This window comes from Larimichthys crocea, chromosome XV (genome assembly GCF_000972845.2).
Source record: "Larimichthys crocea isolate SSNF chromosome XV, L_crocea_2.0, whole genome shotgun sequence".
NCBI lineage: Eukaryota > Metazoa > Chordata > Actinopteri > Sciaenidae > Larimichthys > Larimichthys crocea.
The window spans coordinates 9,479,065-9,504,835 of record NC_040025.1 but is presented as its reverse complement, the minus strand read 5'-3'; the positions used below and the strand labels follow the sequence as shown (position 1 = coordinate 9,504,835).

Below are 25,771 nucleotides of genomic sequence, written 5' to 3'. Positions count from 1 at the left end.
TAACGGTGTGTTCTTGGGGAAAAAGCCCAGCTAAAGTTAAATGTGGCAGCTAATGTTGTGTGTTTGCTATTTCAGACTACAGGGTCTTGTACTCCAGAAGCGTGTAATTAAGTGCTTAAAAAAAGTGCAAAAGATTGTAATGTTTTATATCAAGATTACTATTCATGAAATGTCAGTCAAGTTTATACTTTTGTAATAAAGTGGCACTTTAAAAAAAAAAGAAAATCTCACTAGTGTTTCAGTTGACGACGACGAGGACGAGCTTCTTTTAAAAGGGCTAAAATATCACCGAGAGTTCACTTTGCCATCTACTACAGACGGATCAAAGACTCTTTAAAAGCTTTTCTTGTGATCTGAAGCTGCCTGTAGATTGAGTCCAATCAAAGGAACATAAAAAAATCAAATCAATCAAATCAAAAAGTCAAATTAAGAAGAAATGTGTCATATTATTATACATTATTTCACATGTAAGGCGTGCTTCTATTGTCCCTTGCTTCTTTTGTGTCCAACCTTACAACCTCCTTTCACATGAGGCATGAGTATGAGTGTGTGTGTGTGTGTGTGTGTGTGTGTGTTATCTGTGTGCACGTGCACAGAGTAGCAGGGTCTGTGTCTGAGTAGCTGTGTGTGGAGGGGTGGGGGGGGGACAGCGAGAGAGGAGGAGGAGGGAAAAAAAAAAAATAGGTCACCCCTTAAAACAAAAAGCTTGCAGTCAACATCGCAACCGTCTGCTGAATTTTCATTGGCGGGCTTGTCTCCATGGTAACAGGTTAACCTTGAGGCAGTAGTCACATGGGCGAGGGGAGTCTTCTGCCTGTCTTGGAGAATACAGCGTGCGTCGTATGACATCCGTGATCACAGTGTCACCGAGGCACAAACAGCCCCAAAACAAACCATGTTGTAGAGGGAGAGAGGAGCCGGGGAGATGATGATGGAGATGCTCATGGGTGTGAAGATGATCACAGATTTTTATGTGATGTGTTAATCCCACTGTAACGGAGGCTGGTGGTGCTGGTGGTGGTGAATGACTGAATAAATACATGAATGAAGACTGCCAGATTCATTGAAGATACATGACAGTGAAAAGACACCAGAGAGGAGAGATAACGCCGAGCATAAGGTCACAAACCGGCTGTGGGGGAACTCGTATTATTAGCGAGCAGCAGCACGAGGCGTGTGAACACAACAGGGAGGGAAAAGTAGGAGGCTCCAAGGTTTTTTTATTGCTCATTTTTATGACCCTGAAATCACATTAATATCATAATTAACTGAGCGTTAACACACTGCATTCTGCACCAGACAAAGCATGTTGTTTTCATGACTGCAACGTTGCCGTTCACACAACAAACAGACAGATAAAAAAAAAATAAAACTTGTGCGATGGAAGTGGTTCAGGTGAGTCTGTGTGCATTTCTTCTGTTCTGTAAAGAGACACTGATTTCTCAAAGGGAACGCACTATAAATCACAACCGTGAGAGGCTAAATGTGAGCTACACTGACCCCATCAGGCTTCAAGGTGTATCACAGATGGAGCCAGGCGGCCTGTATCTGAACCCTGAGAGTCACAGGACCGTGGAAAATACTCTGAAGTGAGCATGTGACCGGCCGTGACCTCGCACTGACGGTCTGAACCACCCTCGGGAGACGTAGAAAGAGGCAGTGACTGAAAAATATCTCCAAGGTGTCCCTTTACACTTTATTATACATTTACAGGCATCTCACACCTGTTGTGAATGTGTAAACCTACAATATGTACATTATAAAATAACATATAATTTCCCTTTGTGATATTTCTTTAATATAAAATTTCTGATAACTAATCTAGCACATAACATATATATATATATATAAAAAATGTGTTATTAGAGCAGCATAAAGAATGAATGAATCTATATCTGAACGTATTCTTGCACCAGCTGTTCATAAATTCAAACTTAAGTTATAATCAGATCCATGTTTGTGCCTCTGACGTATTAACATTATATCTGAGTCCTGAAAAAATTAACATAAATTTCTTTAATTTGGATGAAAAAAAGTCACGCTTGTTGCACAATTTTAATGATTTTAAACTAATTCCTTTAAACTCCGAATTGAAAAAAATGATGGCAAATCTTAAAAAATTAAAAATGTAACTATCAGTTATATCGGTATATACTGATGTTACTAAAAACATAATATTTTGGTTGTTTTACAAAGCCAGGATGCTATTTCTGAATTTAAAAAAGGTACATTTTTTTTGATTCTGTAAATAACTTCAAAACAATGTTAAGGTCCTCCTAAACCTCTTTTTTTTAAAAGATCATCAGTTATATAGTTTTCAGAAAATGTGCTGCTGAGCTCTGTGTCTTTGAAGATAATGCAAATACATGAGCTTAGGCGCAAATTGGAAGTTTTACCGTGTTTACTAAGAAAGATTTATGTCACTGCACCATGCAAACTAGTTCTTACGTAGATATATTAGTAAATATTTACACATTTACTAACTGCCAGGTGTCACTGCAGCATGGCTACCAACTGACAATCAACGTGAACTGATGTAAACTGAAGATCTCTAATTACTGTTCACAAAAATAACAGTATACCTCAAAATACATCAAAACTGCAGCGACCGAGTTAGCGCAATCAGATATTAATAACTTTCCTCTGATTATTCCTTTGCCAACACCAAGAGTATGAACTATTAGATGGAATTTGACGATCATGTCCCCCTGAGGATGAATTTTAGCAGCTTCTGCAACTAGCTGAACCCTTAATTTGCACTTTTAAGTGATCAAATTTTTAATTTAAGACAAAAAAAACGTGCAAAACTTTATTCACCACCATCACATGTTTAAATTAGCACGTGATAGCTTACTAACACGTTAAACTAAGAGTGATGTTTGCATGTTGACACTGGCGTAGATTGTGTGTTTACACTGTTTATTGCATTGGACAGCGTTACAAATGTTTGTTAGCAACCAATTAAGTAACTTAAGTAATTGTTGAGTTTTTTGGTAAAGTTTTAATGGTGCAACCCAATAAAATAAATTAGTTTGAAATTATCCAGTAATTACCAAGAAGAGGATTCACAAACAGCTGGTGCAATCTTGGATAAAATCTTTATATAATAAAGTATGATAATATTGTATTGCATTATTGTACGTCAAAGGCGATGGCACTGTTTCACCTCTGTATGAAAATATTGGTGATGAACAAAAAATCCCTCATGCAGAGTACAAAACCTCAAAAGTGAATATAACAGTTTTGCTTTTGTGTGTCGTTTTTGCTGGTTTATGCCTGAAGGAGAAGATGCACAGTAACGTGAGTTTTCAAGTAGTAGTAGTATTTTTCTTTCACAGAGGCTCACAGATGTTTGTGTCAGTATGACGGCTGCTCCTGGTCCTCATCACTCCAGCTGTCTGTCCCGTCTGTCCCAAAGTACCGGTCTCCAAAGTCACCTGAAAAACACACAAACAGTGGAGCTGTATCAGCAGGTTAGAGGCTGGAGAAAATATTTTAAAAAACACACACAGAAGATAAAAGATTACACTGAATATTCATCTTAATATCTGCAGGTAATGTTTGGGTATGTAATTGGATGCAATTATTCAGGTTTGCAGGCAACCTGCTGGTCTATGTGTCTATATGTATATGTGCATATTGTGCAGTTTAGTTATGGTGGTGATCGAGAGTCGTGCAGGCTTCAAATCTGAAGTGACACAAGCATTAAATTAGAATCTGCTGGGACATGAAATGAAATCTGTCAACCTGAAAGAGAAATGTTTATTATCTTTATCTTTTGCAAAGACCGTGGACATTTTTTATTTCATGCATAAATCTAAAAGCATGCACCAAAAGTCACGCTGAAAACATCCTGAAATGCAGTTAAGTTATAACTTAGACCAGATCTTCAAAGACAAAACAGGATAACAAACTCTTCTCTGGACAAAAAGAGTAAAAAAAACCAGTGAGTACGTGCACGCGATGGCTTACCGATACCAGGAATTACATGTAAAAGATCGTCCAGACTCTTGTCCACGGCGGTGGTGATGATTTTGACCTCCGGGAAGGCGTAGGCCACAGAGTGCACGCCGAGCTCTGCCATCAACAGCGACACCAACACGATCTTATCCTCCTGCACCTCGTGATCCTGCTCAGCAACACACATCACGGCAACAACTGTCAATAACCTGAGTGCTCCTCCTCCTCATCATCCTCATCCTCATCATCATCAGGAGGATGATTAGTTAAGTGGAAAGAGAGGAAGATATGTGACATTTCTATTTGCAGGAATACAGGTAATCTAAGTCCAATCAATTATCACACACGAGCAATAAAACACGCGTGATTGGCCGAGAGGAGAGGACTCCTCTGTTGTTGTCTTGCTGAAGAATAATGATGCTAATCTCCACCCACCAATAAGACTCGCACTGCCATCATGGCAGCAGCGCCAGTGGAGACTGTGCTGTCCATTAGGATGACATGATCTTCGCTGATGTCTTTGGGCAGACGCAGGTAATGCAGCTGGCGAGGCCAGAGAGGAGGAGACAGGTTACCATGGTTACAAAAGCAGGAAGGGTAGTTACCACGGAGACACACATCATGTGGAAGAAAGAGAGGGTGAAAAAAGAAAAAAAAGAAAAGAAGAAACAATCAAAAACATTTTTTATTGTTTGTTTGATGTGACACTGTCCAACATCGAGGAAAGTCTCTAAGAATGTGCCACGCATCTCACAGACATCGACGCTGAGAGCTTTTTGGTGCTAAATAACTCATTTTAACTACCTCTGGTTCGCCTGAGTCAAGGTTAGTCTGAATGAGGATCTTGCCAATGCGGACGTCCTTGCACACGGCCCTCAGGGCGGGCTCCATGGTCTCTCCCGCCCGCAGGACCGACACACCGGTGATCTGTGAAGAGGCGAAGCAGCGGAGCCAAGTGTGATGACAGAAAGCTCCCGAGGACACACTCGACTGGAAGTCGACAAGACAAGACCTCGTAAAAACAAAAACATCACTCACCCCTTTACCGTTGTAACTGCGACCCTCGTACTCATGACCCTGTGGAGTCTGGACCACACACGTCTGTCAGAAAATACGGAAAGAAAAGAGTCACAAACACACGACTGAGATACTTAGAAAAGTAATAATAATAATACATTATATTTAAGAGCGCTTTTCTAAACACTTAAAGACACTTTAAAGGTTTTATAAAAGGGTGTTTTTGTCAGGGATTTGAAGATGGAGCAGGTCTGTAAGTTAAAACAGGGAGCCTGGTTGTGTATAAGAAGGGGGACCAGGAACCGGTGGAGGTTCTGGAGGATCAGGGCGGTGTGGTCACAGGTGTGGGTGAGCAGGTGAAATGCAGATTTCTGGATGTATTGGAGTTTATCTAAGGTGTTGGACGGTGTGTCGTAGAGCATGCTGTTAGTCTTATAGTCTTATATTTTGGATGTAATGAAAGTGTAGATGAGAGTTTCTGCAGCATAGGTGGAGAGTGATGGGTGGAGTCAGGCTCTGTTTTTGAGGTGGAAGAAGGCAGCTCTGGTGATTTAATTCATGTTTTGTTCGAAGGAACGGATAATGTCAAAGATAACTCGGAAATTGTGAAACTGTGAGTAGTTTGGATGAGAAAAGTGGAAACATACAGATGTGTCGACGCACATTTTTGCATATGTACTGTATTATTGCAGCAAAATTCACACCAAATGACGTTCACTTAACTTTGATACCGATTAATAACGATTTCCCAAAGACATTTTTATATAATCCCTTCTAGGAGTCTTGGTTGATGTCAGTATCGTATGAAAATAAACTTGCAGGGACTTTGAACTCTGCTTGAAACACCACAGGAAATCCATTGCAGTGAGCAGTGAGAGCTGATTTCTGAAAACTCTTCACGTCAGCTGACATGTGAGTTGTCGTCTTTGTTTTAAGAGGAAAAAAGACACTGTGAACCAAAGAAATTAAGTTTTAAAAATAGTTGGAAACAGACGTTCTGAACAAGAAGGGTCAAAGTTGTCTCCACTTGCTGAGGAGACTGAGGATGCAGGATTCTGTTTGAAACTTTATATGACACTGTGGTGACATCTGCATTATTGTACGCAGTCATCTGCATGACGGACATGAAAAGACTCTGGTCAAGAGGTCCAGCTCTGTACTGGACTGCCCACATTGTGTATACGAGCTTCTATAACAAGTAAATGTTGGTCTTTACTAACTCCTGAGGGAAACATCTGGCTCTTTAGCTGCTAAATGCTCCACTGACTTCACCAGCCAGTCACTAAATGAGTCTGTCGGGTGCTGGGTAGATCGTGTGCAAAGGGATTTTAGAGTTTAAAACAGCTTCGTGCTGTGTCTGAAAATGATGCTGATGAGAGCGGCAAAGCAGTAAAAATATAACAAATCAAAACGACAAGCTAAAAGACACAAAGATCCAGAAACCTGATGGGAACTGCAGAGTCAGGGGACGATGTCCTTTCATGTGCTGTTCACTAAGTAGTTAAAGTCTACCCACCTGAGACGGCAGAAACGTCAGCGCGTGCTCTATGAGAAGCCGCATTAATCTCTTTGAGTAGAAGATAAACTCGTCTCGGCTGGTTTCTTTATTCCTGCATTACAGAAGGAAAAAACAAAACGTTTTAAAACTCACATTGTGCTCACTGACATGAGGACTCGTACTCGCACACGTCTGTACCTGATGATGGTGTGCAGGCCTTTGACCTGCGGCGTACTCTCCAACACACTGAGTGTCTGAGGCAGAGGCTGAGTCTGCTGAGCGGAGGCCAGGAGAGCCCTGAGACCAAAGACAGGTAAGTTTAGATCAGAAGGTTTAGAAAGACAAACACAGAGAGAGACTGAAGTCTTTACACAGCATTGATACAACAATCGACCAAAGCTGGAGAAAATATGTATCAGCATACCTGACACTGAGCTCACGCTGCATGAAGAGAGAAAGACAATAACATGAGGTATGTTTGTGACATTTAATCCTGATGATTTAAGAATACTTTATATATATTTATATTTAATCTAAAGTTGCATCCCTTCCCAAACTGTAAAGCTTTGACTCACCACTGTGAGCTTTACATATATTTCTCAGGAGTGTGATGGACGGTACGGACTCATTGCGATCATTGGACTTTCAGATGTTGCACCCTCCAGGAACTCTAAAATCTGATTTTTTAAAATGTTTTTAAAACTCATTTTAAGACCTGGAGACAGAATCATCGAGTGTGTCGATGCTTAAACTGATATTTTTGGATTCACAGCTCGCACTGCACCTTTTATTTTGATGTGTTCTAATACTGTGTCCGTTTTAATGTACTTGCTCTTAGTTTGTGCTGCTGTCTCTCTTGTCTTGGTCAGGACTCGCTTGAAAAAGAGATTTTTAATCTCAGCGGGATTCTCGGTTACATAAAGGTTAAATAAAAATAAAAAACAGTCGGTCGCTGCAGTTTTTTTTTTAGTTTTTTGCGAAAACGGTGCATTTGTTTGGGACTATTTTCAGCTGCAGATTCAGTGCTGGTGAATATTTACAGCAGCAGGACAGAGTATTTGTACTGACTCAAAATAAACTCCAGTCTGTGTGTTCATGGTAATAGGACGCGGTCTGCAGAGGAGGCTGGTCCCATTCTGGATCTGGATTTGTGTACAAAAGGTAAAAAAAAAAACTATATTTCTTCAGCTCAGCTGCTAACAAATCCTTGATTTAATTTTTTATTCACAACCTCTCTGAGATAGTTTAGCCTCTTTCTGACACCACAGCTATCTGCAAAGGTTAAAAAGTACACAAACATGTGCTAACAAGACCGACTGAACATGGTGGTCTGCTGTTTAACTTCATTAAAGTCAACAAACCTGAAAAAATGTAAAATTTGCCGGTGGGTACACATGACAAAAGAGGAACAACAAGTCCCTACTTGAATATTTATCTACTACCCTTCATGCTAAGGTAGAACCTCAGTCTGCTGCCAGTGTTACACTGTATCTGTGACCTCTAGCAAGGCGACAACAAGCTCAGCGTCAGCTAACGTTAAGTGCATCATGCATGCAGAAATTCTGAAGTGATGATAATGTAGAATTAAAATTATTTTCACTGTGTTTTTACTTCCTGCAGCTGCAGCAGTGAGGAGCAAACGTTGTTTTGCGTCACAGAAAAATGAAAAATGAGTCTGGACAGGTTTTTTTTTATTTTTATTATTATTTTATGCTTTTTTCTAGCCAGCAACAGCTGCTGTGATAGACAGAAAATTCAGGGGATAAAGAGAGGGGGTGTCACAACCTGGGTCACTGCGGTAAGGAATTTAGCCTTGATACGCTCTATAAACTACTGGAGGTCGGGACAGAGTTAATGAATGTCAGAGCAGTGATTAAATGAGAAATAATATGAAAATTATGTGGTGAAAAAACAAGACCCTTTAAGCATGGTAGAATATCTATGACCCTGAGTGAAATAAAACAAACAAAATATGAACTGAACTCTGAATTATCCACCAAACACACAACCTGAAAAGAGTCAATGAAGGATTTAAAAGGATTTAGATATTATAAAACGCTGTCAAAACCTATTTCTACCTCTGTTTGTGGCTCTTTGACAGAGAAATAATCTTATTTTGGTCCCTTCATGTGTTTTGTTGACAATAAAATATAGGATTTATATGCTTTAACGATAAAAGTCTGAAAGTTTAGGATTGAGAAGCACAGATTTAACTTTGCTTGCAGTGTGTCTCTCTATGTTACAGCTTTTGGACACACGGTGGCGCCACCTTCTTATGTACGAGCAGCATTTTGTCCACTCACCTCCTCCAGCTGGCTGTGAACGTGCTGGACTATCAGATCAATGGCCACCATATTCCCACCACCTTGGAGGGACGAACAAGACGAGATGTTTAACAGTCAACAACGTGTCAAAATGTTCTAGCAGTGAGAAAGTCTGTCCGTCTCACCTCTTGGCACAACAATATCAGCCAGCCTCATGGTTGGCTCGATGTACTGCTCAAAGGCCGGCTTCACAAACTTGTTGTATTGCTTTATGACGCCTTCGATGTCTCGTCCTCTCTCTGTGATGTCCCTGCGGAGCCGGCGAACCAGCCGGATGTCTGAGTCTGTGTCCACAAAGATTTTCATATCCAGGAGCTGCAGGTGGGGGAAAGCAAACACCCCCCGAACGGTTCAATAACATTCACTTCAAGCAAAGCAGCTGCTCAAACAACATCCTCCACACCGTCCTGATGATTTACTTCACCGAAGAATTTTTCAAAAAGAAGAAGAAGAAGGAAAACATAGTGTCTTACCTGAAGGAGCTCTTTGTCCGCAAAGGACATAATTCCTTCAAATATGATTACGCTTGCACCGTACACATTTTTCTGCATAAAGAAGAAAGAAAACCAAAATTGTTCAAAGCAGAAAGCTGCTTCATGAACAGTCAGTTCAACTTTTCCAAGATTAAAGCTGCAGAATGTTTGTATGAAGTCTGTCGTCAGCTTCAAACGAACCCAACGCTTCATCTTCATTTTGTTTTACAAAAATCACAGGATGCATATTTAATCTTTGAACAGTTAAAAGTTTCTCACCCAGTCTTTCTGTCTTCCGTGCGTGGTGAAATCGTACACCGGGATCTTCACGCTCTTGCCCTGCTTCAGCTTTCGCAGGGTGGCAACTAGCAGCTCAAAGTCAAATGCCCCCGGATGGTCGAAGTTGTAGTCGTTACTCGCTGCCAAAGCCTGCTCGTCAGGAGATAACACCTGGAAAACAGCAGGATGGTGTTGGTAAGATCAAGACCAACAACTAGGTAGCTAATATTCACGAAAACTCTTTGGGTGAAGCGTGGTTGCTACATTGAGTCTTATTAAGCGTCACCATGAGGTATTTACGAACTGCTGTGAGTTCTTTTGGATGCTGTTTTGCAGATTAACTCTTTTATTCCAGAAGAGTTGGCTGATGTTTCCTCACAGACGGTTAACAAATAAACCAGACGATGCACAGGCAAGTGAGTCACATCCCTGAAGTTGTGGTCTTGAAAAATCCAGAGTCGTCTTTGTCTTTGAGACAGAGACCTTTAAAAGTCTTTAGCTCAGTCTAAAGACCAAGACTGAACTCCAAAACTACAAGACTGTGATAAAGTTTGTTTTTATTTTAAAGGATTCATGAAAATTTCGATATATTTCACGCCTGTAAGTAAAATATCTAACTTCTTAGTTCTAGTGTACTGTGCTTCTACTTCTTCCACTGGTTTCTTAAACTGGCACTGATCGTCTCATCAACTCCAAGCCAAATATTTCACAACATTTCAAAACTTTTCTCCTAAACCAAACGTCAATAGCAATAAAGTTCTCTGCTTTGCCCTCACAGCCTCTGCGCACAAGGAGTTTAACTTGTTTATAGTCTGTTAATATTCGGATGAGTTTCTGTTTATGGATTCAATAATGTGTGCGTTGTTTATTTCTCTGAAAACGCTCGGCAGGGATTACTTTCTCAAGTCAGAGTGACATTTTCTGATCCTCGTGATTACCGAGGGATTCTGGTTCAGATCAAAACTTTCAGATTATAGTCGGCAAATTATGGTGTGATTGTTTAGTATACACAGTACAGGGTATCAGTGAAGTACAGTGAGGTTTTTAAGGACTGTGAACTGCACTGTAAGTAGGTTTATTCTTGATTATTGCAGCTTTAAATACTGTCGAGCAGGATCAATACATCAATACTGATTAGAGCAGAACCTGGGCCAGCTGTTAGACCCGATCTTTGCTACTCTGGACTGAGATTCAGGATACAAAGAAAGTGCCGATCTAACATGGTGAGAAATCTGAAAGTCAGCTGCTGATCATCTCTATATAACATCGGTGGATGTTTTAATTATGGACGGCTGGGCAGGATGACGGTTTCTGGATGTACTCTGAGGTTTTACGTTGTTTACTGTGGGTTATTTTATGTTTTAGCATTTGTTGTAAAATATTACACATTACCTATTATTGTATTTATTGTGTTTTATGTTCAAGTCTGTGTTGGCCAGCAGCACTGCAGCGAGAGACGAGAGGAGGCGATAAAGTTTAAGGTAAACCAAGGCTTTTATGTCCTGTCATGTCATCAGATCATAAACAAATATGGAGTCAACTCATAAACAAACTTTACTGTGGTTTATTGGGACCTGATACAAGATAAAGAAACGTGAGGCGAGCTCTTTTCAATGAAAAGTCAGGATATCATAAAGAAGCATGAGAGGGAGTGATAAAACATCCCAAAGATGATCGTCTCTTCTTACGATGAGCCCATAAACAACCAATTAAAATGCAATACTCTCACCTTGTAGAAAGAATCCATAGACAACAGCACAACCCACGGCACATCCAGAGCCTCGATGATCTTATTGGCCACGGTGGTCTTCCCTGAGGCGCTGCCCCCACACAACCCTGCAGATCCACACAGCATTTCAATGGCCCATTATGTTTGTTTTTCAGAGTGTGTCTAATGTTGTCTGGCGGTTTGCATGTGCGATGACAGTCTAAGTGTTTATGGGTATAATAACACAGAATGGTAATACAAGAACAGGTTCTGCAGCTCAAAGCCACAATTTGGCACGAAGGGGAGTGAAATACATCATCATCATCATCATCATCATACCAATGACAAAGGCCTCCTTTGACTGCGCGCCGTGCTCGTCATACCAGGGAGGGCGTCCGGCGGTGTAGATGGTGCGTGTGCCCGTGCGCAGCAGAGGAGGTTCGCTTTTGCTGAGTGAGGTAGCACTTTTCCTGCGAGGGGCCACGGCGGGGGGCAGGAGCCGGTCCAACGAGTCCTCACCGCTCCCACTGCAAAACACACAGCAGGGCAGGTTACAGCGTGAACACACACACACACACACACACACACACACACACACACACACACACACACACACACACACACACACACACACACTTATGTTTTTAATACACAGTCTGCAGAATCACAGAGCTGCCCTACTTCCAATTTAACAACACGACAAAATTACAGGATTTAAGAAACACAAAAGAAAGAGAAATTATTATTATTATATCATATTATCACTGATGGTAGTACTTTAATATTATGCTGTAAGTTAAATCCAGGTGTTATGCAACATGTGTAGGTAATAAACATTTACAAAACATTTAGTATGTCAAGCCCGAAAGAGTTTTTAACCACATCTCACAGCCTTCATAAGCTGCTGGAGCCTCCTCAGGCGGCCTTTATGGCATCCCGAGGTTCAATTCAGATTAAAAAAAAAGAAGAAATAAACATAGTGGAGTACAAAATAGAGCTGAAACAGCTTGCAAAAATCATTTTTCAAGCAGAGATGTCAAACTTTAATCAGTTCCAGCTTCACTATTGTGACAATAAGCTGCTTTTCTTCATCTTGTCTGACAGTAAACTGAATATCTTTTTGGTTTTTGGAGTGTCGGTTGGACTAAACAAGAAATCTGATAGTGTCACTCTGGACTTTTCTGACGGTTATAGCCAAACAATTAAAAGATTCACTGATGAAATAATATGCAGATTAATCGTTAGTTGCAGCCCAGGTACAGAACAAACAAAAAAAAGTGGCCTCAGAGTTTGTTGGCTGGGCAGCATGGTGATGCACTGGTTAGCATTATCACTCACTGCAAGGCTCCTGGTTTGAACCCCAGCTGGGGCTTTTCTCTGAGGAGTTTGCATGTTCTCCCCATGTCCATGGGATTTCTCTCCACAGTCCAAAGACTCTAAATTGCACACAGGTGTTAATGGGACTGGGATTGGAATCGTCTTCAGGCCCTCACGATCATGATGTGGCTAAGCGGTTAGGGAAAATGGATGGATGGAGTTTATTGGTTTGGAAGCAGAAGAAATGTCCCCATGTGTTCCTTAAATTGGCAAATGACCTTCTTAGTCACTTTGTAGAAATAGATGATGATGAGTAGGTGGAGCAGAGGGTCTGACAAGAATCAAGCATCTGAACAAGAGACGCAAAAGCTGTGAAGGCTTCGTCGAATTTGTTATGACAGACTGACACAGCAAACAGCTCTGCAGCGAGCAGCCTAACAAGAATCAAGATGCAATTTCAAATATGTGCGTGAACCTGTGGAGCAAGAAGAAAACATCTCGGAGCAGTCACACAAACACATTGTTGCACGTCGTGTAAGTTTAAGTTTGAACAGTCGGTTGCCAAGAGCTCAAATCGTGACACATCTGCTACACTACTACTTCTACTACAAATGTAATGATTTCAGTGTCTCAAATGTGGCAGTTTGCAGCTTTTTCTTGTATTAAGTTAGAGGAAACTGATTGATTTTGAGGTCTGGACACACGTGAAGGTGACAGCGATGCACATTTCTGATTTTCTTACGTTTTAGAAACGTTCAATCAATGGATTTACCAAGAAAATCACCAGCAGATTAATCTATAATGAAAATAATCAACGAGAATAAAATGCTGCCTAAACATAAATGATGCATGGATTTATCAAGAGTTCAATTTGAGCCTTTCTGTGTGGAGTTTACATGTTCTCACCGGCTACTCCAGCTTCTCCCATAGTCCAAAGACTCTATGTCTCTATGTGCCCTGTGATGAAACTTGTTCAGGGTGTACCCGGTCTCTTGTCCACGGTCAGCTGGAATAGTCTCCAGCCCCTTCTGACCCTGACGAGGATAAGCGGTTACAGAAAATGGATGGAGGTAAATCTTTCTGGAGGTAAAGATTTAACTCAAAGAAAGGCGACTTGGACGGCCGAGAGCCTTCACAGACTTCTAATGATATAATATATATTAGTACATATAAGGTGTAGTCCACTGTATCATTAGATACAAGGGCTAGTTCTCTGCATTTTCCTGATAAAACTTTAACATTTCATCTCATACTTTAACATGTAATGGAGTATTTTTCATGAAAAATACTCCATTACATGTTTATTTGATAGTACAGCTGAAGGCAGACAGGAAAGTGGAGGATAACATGCAACAAAGGGCCTGAACCGAGGCCACTGCAGTGAGGACTCGGCCTTGGTACACGTGGTGCACACATTGGTATTGGTAATATTGTTATGAATACTTCCTAGATTGTATTAATGTTACTATTTGATACTCGAATCGCCGGTGATCGCAGTGATTAAGATTAGGCTCCTTAGATCACCACCAGAACAAATAAAAGTCAGCTTAGCCTGCGCGTCACACTTCCTAATGCCACATTTAGGGACTCGTGCATGCTTCACTGTCAGCCATAAGAAATCATGGACATAAATGGAAGAGAGGACCAGTGATGGATGTTTTGCATATTCAGTCGATGCAGTTTCAAATCCAGGAAATCCTCTGTGTCTGACCTCAAATAAAAAGCCAGAATATCAGCAAACTAACCCAGATCCTGCACCTCCTCTGACCTCACAACAACCCCTGTTTAGAGACTAAACATAGCTCACATCCGCGGTGTGTTTGAGAGCTTTAGTGAGGTGGAAAAACTTGGCATCCCGCCTGAAGCCGAGAGACAGAAAAACAACACAAACGATCACATCTTACCTGCGGTCAGACCTCAGGGACCAACAGCCGGAGATTCTGGCTCCTGTGCAGTCCAGCAGAGTCATATCTGCTTCAGACAACAACCTGCTACCCTCCAACTCGCCTGTCACCGTGGCAACCTCGCCAAAACAACAGGATGAAGTCTTAAAAGTGTGCAAATTACAGGTTCTGTTTCTAGTCTGTGTTTACGCCGTCCATTCACACATGTGTATCTGTGAAGCCTCAACAATCATCTGTGAAATCTCTCCACGCTGCTGTCCATGTGGAGTGTCCTCCTTTCCCCCTGTCCACCTCTTTCTGTGTGTGACAGGCACTAAGAGGATCACTGGCAACAAAGAGCTGCTTGGCTGGTATTAATAGAGAGACGTGTAAGTGAAAGCAGGACGGGACGGACGTCTTCTGCTGATCCTTCCTCTTAGATAACTGATCTGATCTACAAACAACACCACGAGGGACACTGAAACAAGTCTCAGTGTAACGGGAAAGTAATGAAATACATCCAGAGCTCAAGATGAAGTCTTTGTTTTGTTTGACAAACTCAAAAAATATTCAGTTTGCAATGATATTAAACAGCACTCACACACCAACAACAACTATTTTGCAGAATTTGGTGAAACTGGATCAGATTTTATGGAGAAAATGTTTTGTGGTTTTCCCTCTGATGTCCTCCAGCTGCTCCGCCTCAACTCTCTGTGATTTACAGAGTTTCCTGATGGACAGTGAAGTAAACGGCTGCAAACTGTAGCTGCTGTTAGCTGATGTTAGCTCAGTTTGTTAGCCGGGGCTGCCCAGACTGTGAGCTCAGAGCACAGAGGGGAGTGTTTGTGTTTGTACCACAGGCGTTTTGGACCACCGGAAAGAAGAAGAAGAAAAGGAGGTTTGCAAATGCCGATGCTGGGAGCAGAGCCCGTGTCGTGCAAGAACTGGAGCTATGGACATAACCAGGCATGGACATAATGACAGAGGCAAAAAGACCAAAGAGGACGTTGATGGAGGAAGCTACGAAGAGAAAATGAGAGAGTGAGCGAGCAAGAAGGCGTCGGACAAGAGTAAATCTTGGACTGACTTTTAGTCGTTGGTGAAACAAAAGTCTGAAAGACAGACGCCGAGCTGGCTTCTTGATGTTGGACTAGTCAGTAATATTAGCTGGCTGCTATGTCAGTCAGTAATATTAGCTGGCTGCTATGTCTTGTGTTGTTGACCTTGCTGCTTGATGTTTGGCTTTTAGCAACGTTGTCGACTCACTAGTTTTTGATTATAAGTAATATAATCATAACAAAAAAAAAAGCAAGTATAAAGTAGTGTTACACTCTGAAACTGTTGCTTTAAAGGTCCAGTGTGTAGGATTTAGTGACACATTGTATTTTTTTATAGTGTAGCATTGCTACTTTTAATAAATGTATTTAAATTATTACATTACAAAAGTGAAATCCTTTATATATGTTTGTTTTTGGATTTTCCTTTAATATATTTTAAAGGTTTAATCTATTATCAACAGAATAATATTGAATATTGATCTTCACAGTCACTGTGAACACAATGCGTGCCACAGACTTAAATTTAATTAAAGGTTTATTATAAATATATTTGATTTATTCCAGTATTTTCTCATTAAGGAGCCTGTGACGCACGACTGTGTCAACATGCAGCTCAAATACTTCAAGGATCTCCGTGTTTCCAACGCATTTAATAAACCTGCAGCACACTATGGTTAATATACTGTGCATTTAATTAACACGTAGTAGCAAGGAGAGGTTTATTTTTAACAAATATTATAATTAAAGACGAAACATGTCAGATATTTGTGCTGTTTGGAGGAGGAGGAGCGGGGGAGAGTCAGTGTGGTTCGCGTTACATTACATCGGAATGAGTAAATAAATAGAAATGATCACAGATGAGTCAAACACAGGTGAAAACACTCAGAGCATCGTGTACCTGTCCGAGCGGGACGACATTGTGTTGCCGCACTCCGTTTCCGTGGCGATCTTGCGACCTCGGAGCCGGCACCGGCTGGTTAAAGCCATGGATGGATCCCTTCTTAACCGAGCTGTGGGATCATGGGTAATGTAGTTTATCATCACGTGCTCTCACACAGCTGCTCTGTCAAGGTTAATGCACACAAACAACTGACAGACACAAAGCAGGTGATGTTTTGATATTTTTAATTTATTTATCTGACATTAAAAAAAAAGTTTCCAGAGAGAGAGAGAGAGAGAGTTAATAATTAATCACAGAATAAAGAAATAAATCGACAGATTGTCACGGAGCTTCTTCATCACAGTTCATCGTCAGTCTGTTTTATGTCTGTTTGTCCAACGCCCTGCTCAACAACATAATTCAGGTTGTCACTGCTCGCTGGGTGGATCCATCCCCACAGATCTGATTCACATTTGAGTTTATTTGAGTTTAAAATCCACAGCGTCCGACTTCTCCCAGCAACAACATGGCTACGATATATTTCCAAAGGAACCTGTGAAAGACAGAAAGATTCAAACTTTCAGAACATTTAAAGAAAAAAAGTTAAACATTTAAGGAAATATTCGCTTCGTGAAGGAGAAGAGCGATGCCACTCTTTTGTCTGTATATTTAATATGAGGCTACTGCTCGTTAAGTAACATATCATATTTTACATATATAAATTGTAATTTTTAATCTCAGCATCCTGAAACTGTCCAGAATTTTACTTTCATCTGTCCCGGACTCATCAGCCAGTCATTTTTTATTCTACATAATAAATATAGTTTCATTTCATTGACTCGAAATAGTCTGCTTGTTGTTCTCTGCGCTTATATGTGAATAAAACATTAAAATCATCCAGGCTGTTTGGCCACAATTATTTCTTGATCAATTCTTTTAGTCTTTTGAGTCGAGTCACATTTTTTTTTATCTACAAAAGTCAGATAAACTATTTAAATACAAACTGCAGGAACACCTTCAATGCAGAGCTCTGGAGAGAAAGAGTGAAAGAAAAGGTCAACACTGACTGTGTGTGTGGGCTGTGATTACTTTGAGCAGCGTGCATGGGAATTAATTATAATTAAATGTTCTCAGTTTTTCCCCTGATGCTCTGAATAAATCACTAATTCTGTTGCTAGGCACATTTCAGAAACAAACTCACTCAGAAGGTTTGAAAAGTCATAAAATCGAACTTTAAGTAATAATTTTATTTGCAATAATAAACTTCTTTAGTGTCCCAGACACTTAAATTATTGTCTTTGATCTCAGGCGCTGAAAACATTAATGAAGTCACTGATACCAGCCAGGAAACAGTCCAGCACATAACCCCCTGTAAAAGTTTACACTTTGGTTTATCTACGAATTAAACAAATAAAGATATAACGTGTTAATCAGCGAGCTTTAGAGGTGCTGATAAGGTGGACTTCGGACAGAGCCAGGCGAGGCTAAATGTTCCCCTCTGTTTCCAGTCTTTATGCTAAGCTAAGCTAACCATCTGATGGTTGTAGATTACAGAAATGAAAGCGGTATCAATCTTTGTTTCCTTTACAGTCAAGGTTGAATGGAGGGCTAAGAAATAAAAGCACACACACACACACACGGCCTCACCTCTGCTGAGCAGCTGCAGGTTGCGTCCCTCCTCCTGCACCTGAAGCTGCAGCACCTGCTGCAACAACTCCTGTCGAAGTGTTTCCTGCACCAGTCCCATCCTCGCCAGCTTCTCCCCATTCAGACGCAGCAGCGCTCGGCCTGGAAGGAAAAAGCAGAGAGCTTTCAAATCAAATAAATAATAATAAAGTAAAGTCATATATGTCTGCTGATTTTACACTTAGCAGTGTGACCTGTGATGGCGTGGTGCGAGAATGCTTCCACGTAGGTTAGGTAGTTGTGCGGACAGTGCTTCTTCAGCCATTTACAAACATCTTGTTGTGACCAAAGTACAACCGGGCGGATCAGGCTGGGCTGCGTCGGGCTTGTGTGATAGATCCCATAATTGTCACTGGAACGGTACTGCAGACAGACAGACAGACAGACAGACAGACAGACAGACAGACAGAAAAGATGGACATGTATTAGAAGAACGGTCCAATAGTTTCAGAGTTATATGAAAAGTCTGACATCACTCTGACGTTTGTAAAATAAAGATATATACTATATGTACTAGTGTTCATACCTCTATTTGTTAAATATCTTATTTTTTCTAAAAGCTATTTAGTGTATTAAATATTCTAATTTCTTTTTTAAAACAAATAAACAAAGGCAACACAATCAACCTTCCAGCAGCTCTAAATCTCTCTATATATAAATCTCTATATAAATCTCTCTCTCTCTCTCTCTCTCTACATATATATATATATATATATATATATATATATATACATCTACATATATATATATATATATTCGAGTTTAACTCCTTTAACTGTTACACATCTTTGTTTTTTGTTTTTGTAATCATGCAAATTCATCTTAGTTCTTACTGACTCACTTCACAAATTAATAATTATTAATTTATCTGGATACAGTTTTTATTTTATACATTAACTCTGCGGTTTTAAAGTCCCCCAAAACCTTTAAATTTGAGAGTTTATGAATGTTAGTTGATTCATGGTTAAAATTCTCACAGCTCTTTTCTGTCGTACAAAAAGTGGATTTGTGATTGTAAAGAATAATTAGAGACCTTTACTCTGAGGGTTTTATGCGTGGGACTATGTCGCGGCCGGGTGCATTGACTTCCCGAAGTCTTTGCTGGTTGCCTGGCAACCTCACGGAGACGACCAAGGCAGACTTTGTTCCCTTTAGACGGAGCCAGGGTCTTCTGTTCCCTGTCTTTGTGCTAAGCTAAGCTAACCAGATGCTGGTCGTAGATTCATATTTAAACATTGACACGAGAGCAGCTTCTCATTTAACTGAGCTGAGCTCAATAAATAAGACAGTCGATTCTGTGTTGGGTGGAGGAATGATGGATGAGAGGCCTGCGTTTATTTCTGTGCTTTATTGTCTTAATATATGTGCTGGTGTTGGCTTAGACGCAGCGCACTATAAAGTAAGAGTTAGTCTTTGTAGTAGTCACACCCATGAGCCACTAAACCCACACGCTACCCAAACAGACGGAAGCCGTTAAATGTATTTACCCATACGTCAAACTTTAAAGGTTCGTCTTGACCTTTTCTCCCAGCTTGATGTTTGTTCTGACCCTAAACCTGACCTCAGCTGCCTCTGTGGCATCAAACATCTCGAGTCCACGAGGCGATGTGATCAGATGCACAAACACACTGCATAAGATGTTTGATCTCTGCAAACTGCTGCCGCTCAGTCAAAAAAAAAGTGAAGCTTGTCAGCTGACGAGCAGGTTTCAAGTTCATTAAAGCACGCGGGCACGATTGTGACCGTATGTGCGCGCAGAACAAATGATGTGAAAGTCGTCTGGAAGATCGGCGAACATGAGCAGCAGTGAAGGCTAGTGTGATCACGAGATCCAGCTCTTTAATCTTAACACATGTGAGCCATGTAAAACTATGGAGGACTAATCAAACTGGGCCTTTTGATCAGTCAGTCGGTTTAAAAAATTCAGCAGGCTCAGCGTTTTCTGCAGCTCAAGATTTTCTCCCAGAAAAAAAGAAAGAAGAGAAAGACGGGCTGGCTTCAGAAAAAAGAAATGTAGAAGATGATCCAGCTAAGAAACCAACATTAGGTCATTACTATTTAAAATTTAATTTATCTTCTGTTGTTTTTGCATTAAATACCTTTATAACTATAATTCAGTGTCCATTACAACCTCTCCTCTTTGGGAAATATCAGTCTGCAGCTTCAAGTCCAACACAATGAATTATTATTCGCACAAGTTAAACTAAACCACAGCTGATTCTGCTCCTCATAAAAAACAAATGTCTAACAGTTGGCTGACACATGAGTCTTGTCACACTTGATTATTGTTGAGTAATAAGTAGGATAAAAAGTAATTTAAAAAATAGTTCACATGTATTTAACAAAGCAGCTTGTCTGAAACTTCTCCACCCACCCAGAGCTCAAACTGCAATTAGACCTTATGGAAACTTGTTGTTCTTTTCAGACAGACATCATTATTTTAGCAGACAGTCATATGAGGGTGATGCAGAGCTTGTTTAATACAAAGAACAGTAAGTTATCAAGTAGTGGTGGCGACAACCAGTCTGTAGCATTAAAGTATGTGTAAACAATAATAAATACGTGTTCTAAGTTTGTCAGACAAAAGAAGAAACCACCCAGCCAAATTTGAATCATCAAAAATATCGACAACTTCATAAAATTTGGTTTTTAAAATGAGCAGGATGCTGAAATCACTCTCCAGCAGCATTGTTGGAGTTACCCGGCGCTACATGTTTGATCCACCAGAACCAGAATCTGAGCCAGTGTCAGACGTCAGACGCTGACTGACCATCAGCCTCGGTCCTCTCAGTCTACAACAGAATGGTAATGATAGCAACATGTACTACTGATTCGACTTTTCCTCCACACTCCATCTTCTATTTACTGACACAAGAAACTGAGTTTTGATATTGATTGAAGGAATTCTTCATCCTGACTTATTTGTGGCCGGAGTGTGATGTGAGGTGCTTCTCTAAGAGCTTGCAATATTATGTACACACACACACACATCTGTTGCAGGTTTCTGAGTTGTTGTTGTGATGATTTGTGTCATTGTTTGTTGCTGTTATTATCCTTGAGTCTTATTGTGAGCAGAGATGTCATAAATTATGTGTATCATTTTCCTTTAAGTACTGTAAACACAAAGAGCTCAGGAAGAATGGCTACTGTTCCCACAGTGCATGTAGATAAAGAGGATCTAAATAACAAAAGACCTTCAGAATAAAAGCTTGAATCGAGGCTTTGAATCCACCTTTTATCTTTATACCTTCTGCTCTATGCTGATCAGCTCAGTGCAGCGTGCCCATTTTTAGTTGAGAGCAAAGTATTCCTCACTTCACAGCCTCTTTTTGTAACACTTGACTGTTGATGGGAGCAGTTTAAAATCCTGCATCGCTGCCGTTTCAGTTCATGTTTTCTGAATTATCACACACAGGACTGACACTTCAACATCACTGTGATGTTTTAATTTATTGTTTTGAATGGTGTCAAACAGACAGCATTCAGAATGCATCATCGACATCGTCACCCCAAAATCTTATGTCACCATTTCTGCTAGGGCTGTAAGCCTGTAAGATTTTAATTACCAACTAATCCCCCAATTAATCTGTCAGTTAAGTGATTCATTTGATTCAGCCACCACAATCTCTTAAATTCAAAAGATAATAAGCAAATAGTTTGTCCAAAATGCAAAACTAGAGCATAAAAACAGAAAGTATTATTCAGAAGCTAAAATAAAAGAATATTTGACATCCCTGCACAACGATATTAATAAAATAGTATGTAAATATAGTATATTGTTATTGTACTTAATGTTTTGTGTTGTTCTGTTTCCACGGTGGTGAAACGCAGAAGATGACAGGCAGACCATAATGAGAGTTTATGTGCGTCATACTGGCGATGAGTCTGTTCACATATTCTAAATACTGGTTCAAGTTTACGGCCTCTCAAAACTAAAATAAACCAATCGCTACATAACGTGCATGCGAGCGGATTGAAGTAAACAAACAGCACATTGTGTACAACTCTGTTATCAGGCCAGCCCAGTTCTGTGTTTGCAGCTTTAGCTTCAGCTCATTACCGCCTTTTTAAAGAGACTCGTCCGCGGGGTGAAGACAAAGGCGCGAGCTGTCAGAGTGTAACTATGGGTTTTAAATGAGGCCGGTTTAAAGCGTCTCTGTTTGACAACGCTGCATCAGACAACAGAATGGATATCAGCTAAAAAAAAATTAATTTAACCTGGAACAGAACGGCTTCCTGAAGAGGATCTGAAGATGAGATCTTTGCATACTGATTACTGCCCTGCAACAACAATCACAGTCTGCACATCATCAAACTAAACTCTGCTTCTTTCAGTGAACAGACACAGTGTTGCTGCAGCATACAGCAGAGAGTGTTGGAGGACCTGAGCTATTTAAAGCCATGCTAAAAGGCTGTTAGAACCCACCAACCCGCTGGGGAGAGAGCGACATCCATTCTCTGCTAACAAAGTGCCCATTTGCAACAATGGATGGTGACCGGCTGCCAGGCTATGATTTTTTCTCTTTGAGACTTTACAGCACATAAATCAGAGAGCAGCCGGGGAGGAACTATAACTCCTGCTGATAAGACAACAGGGATGTGTTTTAATGATTTTAATGAAGCTGAAACCACAGAACTACTTTCTTTCTATTGCTGTGCTATTGGCTGTAACGATCTCTTCTTCCTTATGATGCCACCACTACTATCACAACAATGATTTTCAATTAAACAGAAAGAAATATTAAGAATTACAGCGGACCGATCTAAGGAATGATTCATAAACAGCAAAACGTCTGCTCTGTTCTTTGTAAAAATCAAACAGGAAACTGATTTTTCTGCTCAGTTTTTATTTGTGGAAATATAAATTATAACGATACTGCAGCTATTGTGAATGTTTTTTCCCCATTTTTCATCTCATGTTTGTGCGTATTTGTTGAAGCAGCGAGCCAAGAGACTCGTAGGCTCTCTACAAATGTTAATACAAGACATTTTCTTCCCATTTCACTGTGCGGGTAATGTACCATTACTGATTTAAGACGGCTGTTATGCTGTTAAGTTTGCGTTCCACTCAGAAGCCAGTTAGCCTAGATTGCTAACGTTTCACGAATTCCCACCAGACATGTTCGTGTTATTGCAACACCCGCTGAGTCATTGCTGCATCCTAACTAGCTAGTGTTAGTTTGTGGGTTCAGCTCAAGCAGCAACCAAACCGTGGCTGTGGAGTGAAACCAAAGCAGGAGAGCCAACAACTGCAGTCCACGTGAGGCTGGCTCCAGAAGTGAGTCAGTCTCCATAAGTCCCCATGTTCAAATGACTTCACAGCAGAAATAAACATGTTTACAGCCTGGTACAAAAAACTGTTTTGGTCTCTAAAGCTAATTTCCCCGTTCATGAGAACTGTACTGAGGGTGAATCTTTATAGTACACCTGTTCAAATTATATTAAAGTTATACATAATTAACAACGTTGCTGCTTTGACAAACAAGTGGATTAGATTAGCCTGGAGGTGGCAGAGGCAGGAACCAGCCACCATGTTGATGGCCAGAGCCACCACACACCTGTGGCTGATAGGGATGGGAATCGAGAACCGGTTCTTGTTGAGAACCGGTTCTGTGTGTTTCAATTCCATGGAATCATTTGGCAGTTTATCTAACGATTCTCTTATCGATTCCAGAAAGCACGACAAATTACGGCACGTAACTTACGCAAGTTTCGCAATCAGTAGTAAACAATGGCACCCACTCGGTTCACTCCAAACACTCCAAAGTTTGGCTACATTTTACCAAAACAGATGGCAACAAGGCGACTTGCAATCATTGGAAAGTGTAGATAACAGCGTCGGGAGGGAACACGACGAACATGCAGAAACATGCAATATTTTTAAATGAATGTCGTGTTTTTGACATGCTTCGGACTGGAGATGAATCTCAACCTAGCAGCAGCGGCAGCAGCCAGGCTATGAGCACCTCTGCGGTTACTACAGAAGGTAAATAACGCACTGCCTACCATGTTAGTGAGATGTGCTGCTTTGTAGAACATGCTATAACAGTTCACATTAAACAAATGCCTTCTGCATTACATTTAGAAGATGACCATGACGAGAGAGAGAGTCTGGCTGGCTCAGAGGCTGGCAGCTGTACTCGCTCCAGTTCACTACCTCCTCTAGATGATGCTGATCAAACTGTTTGTTCTCCTTTTTCCCCAAATGAGAATCGATAAAGAATCGAATCGTTAAGCAGAATCGATAATGGAATCGTAAAAATCTCAATTCCCATCCCTAGTGGATGACATCATGGAAACTACGTCCTTTTTTAATATTGTCAGTGACTACTAACTGTAGCATGTCATGGCTCCGTTGTAGCCTAGAGACTTTGATCTTGCCACACCTACTGAGTCAGTGTTGTGTCCGTCACATGTAGAAAGGGCGGGCTTTAGCTGGTGTCAGCTGTCTCCCCCTTTATGTGTCCAGGTGTGTTATTGAAACTCTCAGCAGCCTCATCACTCTCTATATTACCTCATGATCTGAATCATGTCATGTAATGAGGTAGGAATTGCTCCAATGAAAGACACTAACAATGTTAGCAACCCAACTTCCAGCATGGCTGAATTTACTTTTACTGCCTGACCACACAGATATTTCACCAAATGACCAATAAAAACACCATCGGTCAGTAACTGAAGGATATACGTGCTGATTTCTTTGCACAAATTAATTCAGTTTTGCTGTTGACACTGATTTAAAGCAGTGTTAAGCAGGAAAATCGACATCTCCTTGACCTTGGGGAATGCAGAAAAGCCTGTGGGGTATCACACATGTGCTGTTCGACATGTGGAGGTTATGTAATTGTTTAATACCTGCAGGGCCTCCGTGCCCGGCTGTTGCAGCAGCTTTACTGTCCTGCCTCCTGCGGTTTTCTGTCCACGCCCATCATGCCAGGTTAGATTCCCACCTGTCCGTCGACTCAGCTGGTGCTTGAAGTCCTCGGGCAGAGCTCTGTACTCCACAGCTGGCCTGCAGAAACTAAAACTGGATGCCGCTGGAGAGATAAAAGCGAGAAGTGTAATGATTAGACAGCCGGATCTGCCTGTAACCACTGACAATGTGAAAACAGCATGAGACATGCAACTCTGCGTGACTTGAAAACAAAAGCCAAGAGTTGAACTCACCTGGAGACCCTGTCATTTAAACATGATCTCATTACGACATACCTGCTCGCACACGCTCTATTAATACTGAGCGGGAATGAGGCAACACACAGTCACCTGAACCTGGACGAGCTCCTCTGTATAATCTATGTAAATCAGTGTTTTAGTATCGCTGTTATTTTGTACAGAGCTTGTTGGTGAATGCCAGGACTGTGAGGCGAGCCACTTTCTCATCATTACGAGGAGGCATGCAGGCAGACATCCAAACCCACTCAACAGCAGGTGGCTTCCCAACATCCAGTAATTAAAGAAAGAGTGGAACTACAGTAAACATACCGCTCCTGGTGCAGATCCTGGCAGAAAGCCACAGGGTCATTACTGATTCATGTGCCAGATTGGAGTAAAGAAAATCTTCTTCTTCTTCTCACCGTGCTTGAAGCGAACGTGTGCAGCTGTGTTTGTGTGTACGTTAATGTGTGCTTTCAGTCATCTTTAGTTGACTAAGAGAATATGAAAACAGAACGAACGAGTGAGTCTGTCGG

General features: G+C 40.9%; 2 protein-coding genes across 9 annotated transcripts in view; both read right to left on the bottom strand.

The window, feature by feature from the left end:
- Positions 1 to 1,362: 1,362 nt before the first annotated feature.
- On the bottom strand, positions 1,363 to 16,518 carry uckl1a (uridine-cytidine kinase 1-like 1a). Of its 2 annotated transcripts, XM_019276908.2 has the most exons (15): positions 16,416 to 16,518; positions 11,599 to 11,786; positions 11,281 to 11,387; positions 9,552 to 9,722; positions 9,273 to 9,344; positions 8,925 to 9,114; positions 8,779 to 8,840; positions 6,900 to 6,916; positions 6,674 to 6,772; positions 6,494 to 6,587; positions 4,999 to 5,061; positions 4,765 to 4,887; positions 4,396 to 4,503; positions 3,973 to 4,129; positions 1,363 to 3,437 (listed from the first exon to the last, which is right to left on the bottom strand). In XM_019276908.2, exons 1-15 carry the CDS (start codon positions 16,502 to 16,504, stop codon positions 3,358 to 3,360), a joined length of 1,620 nt encoding a protein of 539 aa, XP_019132453.1. In that variant the 5' UTR covers positions 16,505 to 16,518; the 3' UTR covers positions 1,363 to 3,357. The 2 variants fall into 2 exon arrangements, with proteins under 2 accessions (XP_019132453.1, XP_027144734.1); XM_027288933.1 differs by lacking the exon at positions 4,396 to 4,503.
- A 145-nt stretch (positions 16,519 to 16,663) lies between these two features.
- samd10a (sterile alpha motif domain containing 10a) overlaps positions 16,664 to 25,771 on the bottom strand; it is a 45,620-nt gene continuing 36,512 nt past the window's right edge. For all 7 annotated transcript variants that reach the window (XM_027288827.1, XM_027288829.1, XM_027288825.1 and 4 more), the window contains 4 exons: positions 24,939 to 25,120; positions 18,278 to 18,446; positions 18,045 to 18,185; positions 16,664 to 16,950 (listed from right to left, as the gene is read on the bottom strand). In XM_027288827.1, coding sequence (XP_027144628.1) covers positions 16,928 to 16,950; positions 18,045 to 18,185; positions 18,278 to 18,446; positions 24,939 to 25,120 — 515 coding nt within the window. In that variant the 3' untranslated portion in view covers positions 16,664 to 16,927. The remainder of the gene's footprint in view (positions 16,951 to 18,044; positions 18,186 to 18,277; positions 18,447 to 24,938; positions 25,121 to 25,771) is intronic.